At 54.0% G+C, this 8,466-nt stretch overlaps 1 protein-coding gene across 1 annotated transcript in view; it reads left to right on the top strand.

The window, feature by feature from the left end:
• Positions 1–6,918, top strand: part of HIPK4 (homeodomain interacting protein kinase 4) — a 9,990-nt gene extending 3,072 nt beyond the window's left edge. The window contains exons 2-4 of the mRNA XM_006900895.1: positions 3,299–3,655; positions 4,798–5,634; positions 6,757–6,918. Coding sequence (XP_006900957.1) covers positions 3,299–3,655; positions 4,798–5,634; positions 6,757–6,918 — 1,356 coding nt within the window. The remainder of the gene's footprint in view (positions 1–3,298; positions 3,656–4,797; positions 5,635–6,756) is intronic.
• Positions 6,919–8,466: the final 1,548 nt, after the last annotated feature.

Here is an 8,466-nt window from a genome sequence, read left to right as displayed (position 1 = left end):
CCCTAACAGCAGACTTTCCCATTGCAGTGCGCCTTTTAATTTCCTGGCTGCTGGTGCCAAGACTGTTGACTATGGAGCCAAGCAAACTAAAGCTGTGCTAGCGTTGCTAAAGGAGCATGAGTGAATTGAAAGGAAGAGAGGATGCAGGGTTTAGAGTCTGGCCTTAACAACTGGGAGGATGGTAGTGCCATCACTTGTCACTGTCTCTTCGGTTCATGAATGCTTGTGTTGGGCTGGCCACCAACCCTGGGGTCCCCTCTTCCCAGTCCTGACTGTTCCCTGCCTGTACCATCCCAACCAACCTGCCCTGACTGCTCTGCCTGTGTTATCTCCCACAGAGTAAAGCAGTGTCCTCTTGGGACCCCAGGCTGCATGTTCCAGCCCTGTCACCTCCCGCTCTCCTTTTTCCTCTTGCTCACTCTGCTTTCATGCCTCTGCTCTGCCTGGCCCTTCTAACTGTACCTCCAATTATGGCCTGATACCCTTGTTCCTTTCCCCTCTGCCCTGCACGACCCCTCTGCCTGCATCTTCCCATCCTGGCCTGATCCCTCCCTCTGCCTGTGTCTCCCAGACCTCTCCGAATGCACCTCCTGCCAGTGGCCTGATCCCCCTGCCTATGCTGCCTCTGTCACTGCATGATCCCTCTGCTCATACCCACCCCCATGCTGGCCCATCTCCCCTGTCTCTGGTGGGTCTCTCTAGTAGTTGATTTGCACCATAAGGATAGGCATGGTGCCAGCTCGTGCATTGCCATATCTTCAGCATCTGCCAGTCAGTGCAAAATGAGTGTTTGAAACAGAGATACAGAAACAAAAGGGCAGGCCATTCTGAGAGAGAGAAGGACAGAGACCCCAGAAGGAGAGAGCATCAGCGCTCGACCAGTGCTGGCATCAATATGCTGTTTGTGAAATGAATGAACACTGGCTAAGTCCTTGGATCCATTGGCCCCTTTGGTGTTCAAGCCCCAGCAGTCTGGCTTCAAAGTCAATAACTGAGTTAACATTGAGGAGTGGCTTAAAAAGAGCAAGGAAACTCGGGGTGGGGAACTGAGGTAGACACAGAGATAATTAGGGAGATTTGGAATGAGAATGGCAGCCAGCTCCACCCAGAGACTGTGGAGCCAGAGGCTTTCAGCTGTGCCAGCTCAGCAGGCACCCCAGACCTGTCCTGGGCTGGAGCTGGGGTTAATAGTGCTTGATGATAAAGACGGGAGGACCTGGGCTTCGGGGACATGCCTTGCTAGTGGGTACAGACAGTGACAGAGATGGAGAGAGACAGCTGAGAGACATCAAGAAGTGAGGCAAAAGCAGTTGCAAAGAAAGAAGAGACAGAGAAACGAGACAGAAAAATAACAAATCTAGGGTGGTCTAGTGGCAAGAAGCTGCACTACAATCCCGAAGGCACACGTTTGAGGCCACCAGCTGCTCTGTGGGAGAAGGATGGACGATCTCCTCCCGTGCTCTGAAAACCTGCTGGAGGGTCAGCTGTGGCTTGGTTCTGACTCTACAGTACACAACAACAACAAACCCCATTTACTTGCTCATTTATTCCATTTTTTTAAAAAATTGGGACTTGAGTGAAGGTTTCTAAAAGCCTCCAACCATCCATATGCATTTTGTTCAGTGACACTAATTATAAAGCCCCACAGTGTAACCGTACTCTTCCCACTCTACCAGTGATTCACATTCCCGTTAATTCTTGGACCCCTAATCACCTTGCCTTCTGAGCTTTATCTCTGGGTGGATGCTGCCTTTCTCACCTTACGGGGCTAGTTATTCTAAGGCGTGAGTGCTCCCCCTGGTCACCTTACAGGCTTGTCTGTTTTTTGGTTGCAAGTTGAGGAATGGAGTGAGTTTGTTCCACTTTTGAAGGGTGACTACAGTTAGTACTTCTCCTGCCCCCTGCTGTGCGCCAGCCACTGTTTCAGATCTTTGAGACACTGTTGGTGGTGGTGGTGGTGGCAGAACTACTCGGTACGGTTTCCCAGGTTGTACTCTCCATGGGAGCAGAATGCCACCTCTTTGTCCTAAGTAGCAGCAAGTGGGCTTAAAGCTCTGCCTTCAGTTCACAGCCAGATACTTAACCACTGTACCATCAGGGCTCCTGTTAGGGGCAGAGGAGTGGAAAAATCCTGTCCATGTAGAGCTGACATCTTATTCGAGAAGAACAACAACTCAATTTTTAAAAGTAAAACATATAAAAAGGTTCATGAAATGGTGTTAAGGGCCATGAAGAAAACTTGATGTTGGGTGCCATTGAGCCCGCCCTGATTCAGAGCTGTCCCATGTGTGGAGTGGAACCCGCCGGATCGTGCTCAGTCTTCAGTCTGCTGTGCTTGAGCCCATTGCTCTAGCCACTGTTTCAATCCATCTTGAGCGTCTTCCTCTCCTTCACTCATCTTCTGTTTTTCCAAGCATGATGTCCTTCTCTGGGAACTGGCCCCTCCTGATAACTCCTGATGCCCAGAGCGTGTGCAATGAAGCCTCATCATCCTCGCCTCTAAGGAGCACTCTGGGGTTAGAAAAGGGGTAGGAATTATGGGCATGCAGTTTTTGAAAGATTGGTCAAGGGAGGCCTCAGTAACAAGGTGGCATTTGAGTGAAGACCTGCAGGAGATGAGTAGGGGGCTGGGAAGCAAGGAAGGTATCTGGGGGAAGGGTGTTTCAGCCAGAGCAAAGGCCCCAAGATGGATATGTGTCTTACTTGTTCATGGAACAGTGAGAAGGCTCACGCTGGCTAAGGCAGAGGGAACGAGAGGGCAAGCAGAACGAGATGGGGCAGAGAGGAGACAGGGTGGATTGTCTGAGCCTGTGGGTCCTGGTGAGGGCTTTAGTTTTAATTGTAGGAGGGTTCTGGGAAGGGAAGGTTGTGCTGTGACCTGTGTACTCATAGGATTTCTCTAGCTGTGTGAGAGGAACAGACTAGGGGAGTGGGAGTTAAGATAGGGAGACCAGGGAGGATGCCCTTCCATTGGTATGGGCAGGAGACCATACTGGACAGGACAAGGGAACTGTGAGGGGCATGAGGAGTGGACAGAGTCCAGATCTGTTTAGGAACAGAGGTAGTGAGATTTGGTGATGGACAAAATGTGAAGAAAGGGATCAAGGGATCTCAATGTCACAGGCATAAGTTCTAGAGTCACAGAGAGAGACACTGAGACATAAACCAGCTTCAGAGACTTAAGTAAAAGAGAGAGTCATAGACAGAGGCAAGTGACAGAGGCAGAAAGACACTAGTGAGAGGGCCAGAAGTGCCCAAGTGCCCTGCCCCTGCCTCATGCCTACTTACCTGTCCACAGGTGATTGACTTCGGCTCAGCCAGCATTTTCAGCGAGGTTCGTTATGTGAAGGAGCCTTACATCCAGTCACGCTTCTACCGAGCCCCTGAGATCCTACTGGGGCTGCCCTTCTGTGAGAAGGTGGATGTGTGGTCCCTGGGCTGTGTCATGGCCGAGCTGCACCTTGGTTGGCCCCTCTACCCAGGCAACAACGAATATGACCAGGTGCGCTACATCTGCGAGACACAGGGCCTGCCCAAGCCCCACCTGCTGCATGCTGCCCGCAAGGCCCACCACTTCTTCAAGCGCAATCCCCACCCTGATGCCACCAACCCCTGGCAACTCAAGTCCTCAGCCGACTACCTGGCCGAGACCAAGGTAGGGAGACAGGCAGAGTGGGTGCAGTCAGATTAGACCTCAGAGAGGAACAACAGCTAGGGGGCAGATGTAGTGTTATTACAGCAAGAGAGATCTGAGAGAGATCAAAAGTGGGACTGGAAATTGAGGGTCAGCTCTGAGGGCTGCTGTGGTGAGACAGATCTGAGAGACTTTAGGGGCTGGACATATAGGAAACATATAGAGGAGCTGTTGCAAGAGGAGTCTTGTTATGCCTCCAAGAACACAGGAGGTCTGGGATAGGGAGTGAGAGTTGTAACTGAAAAGGCATCTGTCCCCAAGTGGGACTGAAAATTTAGGATAGCCTCCCTGCTACTTTCATGGCTGTGGTGATCAAAGATGAGCAGCAAGAGGAACCTGGGCTAGACAGCAGTGGGGACTGGAAAGTCCCTGGTGGAAACTGTCACAGCAAGAGGGATCTGGGTAACACCAAAGGTGAGACTAAGAGTTTACAGCAGCTTCTCTGAAAGCCCCATGGCTGGTATTAGTCACACACTAGCAAGAACAGCACTCTGGTGGCCTAGTGGATAAGAAGTTGTGTTGCCAAATCAAAGCCAGGCAGGCAGTTCGAATCCACCAGCTGCTCCATGGGAGAAAGTTGGGCAGTGTTCTCCTGTGTGATTTAAATCCTCTGGAAACCCTCTGGATGATAGCTATGTGTTGGTTTTGACTTGACAATACAAAGCAATAACAGTTTAGCAAGAGAGTCTAGGTTCAAACTCAGGCCTGGGCCTGCAGCTCTGGGTTCAGATGTGGGAGCTGTAGTAAAAGGGGATCTGGAGTTCACTGAGAAAGTTGAGGCTACCCTTGTGTTAAGTGCTTGGAGAGACTCGGGGAAAGATAGGTCTGGGTTGAATATTGAGAGCTGTGGGCTAGACAAGGGAATAGCTCGGTTCTGCGGCACTAAGAAAGCTTGAGTTAGACTAGAGTGGGGTGGCGCTCCCAGCAACAAGAGAGCTCAGGGCTAGACCACAGGGAAGACTAGAAGTTGGGAAGCTGTGGACCACTTGTTATCCAGAGAGCTCTGGGCTAGCAGGGGACCAGCCTGGAGGGCAGGGGTCACATGCGGGCCTCACAGCATAAGTGGGCACGGCATCCACTTTGTGCCACTTGTGTCACATCAGGTGCGCCCACTAGAGCGCCGCAAGTACATGCTAAAGTCACTGGATCAGATTGAGTCGGTGAACGGTGGAGCAGCAGGCCGGCTGGCCTTCCCAGACCGGGAGGCCCTGGCTGAGCACGCCGACCTCAAGAGCATGGTGGAGCTGATCAAGCGCATGCTGACGTGGGAGTCTCATGAGAGGATCAGCCCCAGCGCGGCCCTGCGCCACCCCTTCGTGTCCATGCAGCAGCTGCGCAGCACCCATGAGTCCACGCGCTACTACCAGCTCTCCCTGCACAGCTACCGGCTCTCCCTGCAGGTAGAGGGCAAGACGCCGGCACCTGTAGTGGACGATGTGCCACCCTACTACCCGTTGACCGAGGAGGAGGAGGCTGTGAGCCTGGGCAGCACGGTGGGCAGCGGGCCCTTCTTCCGAGAGGAGAAAGCGCCTGGTATGCAAAGGGCCATCGACCAGCTGGACGACCTGAGTCTGCAGGAAGCAGGGCGGGGGCTGTGGGGAGAGACCCATGCAGATGTGGTCCCCAACATGCTGACCCCCCTCAAGGCAGCTGGCCCTGGCCACCGGGTGCCTGACTCAGGCCCCGAGCCTATCCTGGCCTTTTATGGCAGCCGCCTAACAGGCCGACACAAGACCCGCAAGCTGCCTGCAGGCTCCAAGTCCGACTCCAACTTCAGCAACCTGATCCGACTGAGCCAGGCCTCGCCCGAGGATGAGGTGCCCTGCCGGGGCAGTGGCTGGGAGGAGGGTGAGCGATGTGGGGCCTCTGCTGAACCACCCACCATTCTGCAGCGAGATGGTGATGGGCCTGACATCAAGGACCTGGTCATGGATGCTGAGGTATGGCAGGTGGTGGGCAGGTGGCAGGTGCTTCACCCTCTGGGCTCCAGAAGGTGGCACAGTTAGTCAGACCTTACTTCCCATGTGCATTGCACTGCCTGCTGCTAGAGGTTTAACATGCACCCAGTACGTAAGGCTCAGCACAAACTAACCTACCCTCAGGAATAAGGCTCGTCATAGACTCAGGACGTGGTCAGACTCAGTTCACACTAACCCATTCTCAGGATAGGATTTAGTATACACTAATCCGGTTGGTGGCCTAGTGGTAAAAATCTGCACTGTAATCCCAAAGGCACGTGGTTCCAATCTACCAGCTGCTCCATGGGAGAAGGATGGACAGTTTCCTCTCAGGCTGTTTACTGTCTCTGAAAACCCACTGGAGAGTGAGCTGTGGGTCAGTTCTGACTCGATGGCCCACAACAACAACAATATACAACTAGGAGTAAAGGCTAACCACACACTAATCCATTCTAACGAATAACGCTCAGCATCTACTTAAACCGCATTCAGGATGTGTCAGCTCACACTAACCTACAACTCAGGAGTGAGGCTCGGCACACACCCCCCCCTCAGGAGTAAGGCTTGGCACACACCCCCCCCTCAGGAGTGAGGCTCGGCACACACACCCCCCTCAGGAGTGAGGCTCGGCACACACCCCCTCGGGAGTAAGGCTCGGTACACACACACACCCCCCTCGGGAGTGAGGCTCGACACACACACCCCCCTCGGGAGTGAGGCTCGGCACACACCCCACCCCTCGGGAGTGAGGCTCGGCACACACTAACACACTCTCTTAAAAATAAAAAACAACCCAACCACCAAAAACCCCACAAATCATTGCTGTCAAGTCTTATCTGACTCATAGCTGACTCTCCTTTGGGTTTCCAAGCCTATAAATCACAGGGGAGATTGCCTGTCTTTGTCTGGAAGAGCTGCTGGAGGATTCAGACCCCCAGAAAGGTGTGGCCTTTGGGTTAACAGTGCAACTGTGTATGGTCTAGGCCTCCACCCTCAGGATGTGCCCACAGGTCATGGAACTGAAGAGGGTTAATGCATGAAGGGCAGGCATGTGGTTCTTGGGGCTGAAGGTTTCTTGGCTGACGCCCGCCTTTCTTCCTGCAGAAGCCGGGCCCTAAGCTCTTTGACCCCAGCAGCTGCCCTGGGGAATGGCTGAATGATCCAGACTGGAGCCTGGAGGGTATCCGGGGGCCACGGGCTCAGGGCCTGCCACCCCGCCACTCCCGGGCCACCAGCTTTCTCCAGCATGTTGGCGGGCACCACTGAGGAGACTACACCCTCCTGCCCACCGCTGGGAGTCACTAGTTGGGGTGGCATCCCTTTGTGACCCAAACTGTTCCTCAGAGCCACCCCCTGGAACCTAAAAATTATTCTTCCAGAAAGCTAGTTATCCAGAAACTTCCTATTCCTCTTGCCCATGGCACTCGCCTGCACATGCTTCCCCCAACACTGGAGGACTCTGGGAGGTCAGGCCTATGGCTCCCTTGGCTGGAGGGATACAGGACAGAGGCTGCCCCCTGCTGGCCCCATGCAGGCCCTCACCCTGCTGCCTCTGCCTGTTTCAGTAAAGAACTGTTTAGCAGTCTTGCCTCATGCTGGTCCTCATTACCCAAGACTGAGCCTGGCCCTGGCTTGGCATTCCAGGTGACTGGCCCCCGCTGGACTGTCCTTGACCCTGGTCAGTTCCTTGGTTAGGGAAAGGCTGTGCCCAGCACACACACCCTTAACGTTGTATGCCTGGCACGTGTGACATCAACTCTATACGTGTTCACCATGTGCTAATCCGGGCTCATCTAAAGCTCAGGGCTCATTGTCACTACATTGTTGTGCTACACACCACGGGCTTGACATGCACTCATTGCGCTGAATACCTAAGGTGAAGTTCACTTGCATGCTTGGTGCACATGCCAGTGATCAGCACATGCTAATCTGTGCCCTGGGATGGGGCTGGGAACATGCTGAATACAGCAGATGCTGACCCATGCTGCCTCCTTGGTGCGGGCTCAGTCCATGCCAGGCTGTGTGCCCTGTACAGAGAGGGACACATGCCACTTGGTGCAGATCACAGGCTGAGGACTCAGCATGCACAGGCCCACATTGACCACAGGCTGAGGGCTCAGCAGACAAGAGTCCACGCAGATCACACTCAGAGGGTTTGGCACATGCCAGTCTACATGGGCCACATAATAAGGGTACAGCAGATACCAGCGACACAAGATAGCACACAAGGACATGCGGGAGCTCAGTGTACACAAGGCTGCAAAGGGACATGATCAAGGTTTAGCTCATACCAGGTCCCACACAGGAACATGCTGAAGACTCAGCACACACCAACTCACACAGCGACATGGTGAAAGGTCAGCACACACCGATGCCTGTACAAGGGACCGGATGAAGGCTCAGTGTGGGCACCAGCACCCACACAGGGACAGGATGAAGGCTCAGTGTGGGCACCAGCACCCACACAGGGACAGGATGAAGGCTCAGCGCACACCAGCCCACACAGGGACAGGATGAAGGCTACAGGGACAGGATGAAGGCTCAGCGTGTGCACCAGAGCCCACACAGGGACAGGATGAAGGCTCAGTGCACACCAGCGCCCACACAGGGACAGGATGAAGGCTCAGCACACACCAGCCCACACAGGGACAGGATGAAGGCTCAGTGTGTACACCAGAGCCCACACAGGGACAGGATGAAGGCTCAGCGTGTGCACCAGAGCCCACACAGGGACAGGATGAAGGCTCAGTGTGTACACCAGAGCCCACACAGGGACAGGATGAAGGCTCAGCGCACACCAGCCCACACAGGGAC

The sequence above is a fragment of the Elephantulus edwardii genome, unplaced genomic scaffold (genome assembly GCF_000299155.1).
Source record: "Elephantulus edwardii isolate Elephantulus edwardi_28Jun2011 unplaced genomic scaffold, EleEdw1.0 scaffold00302, whole genome shotgun sequence".
Classification (NCBI taxonomy): Eukaryota; Metazoa; Chordata; class Mammalia; order Macroscelidea; family Macroscelididae; genus Elephantulus; species Elephantulus edwardii.
Note: the sequence above shows the minus strand (reverse complement) of the source record. Positions and strands in the feature narration are given on the sequence as shown.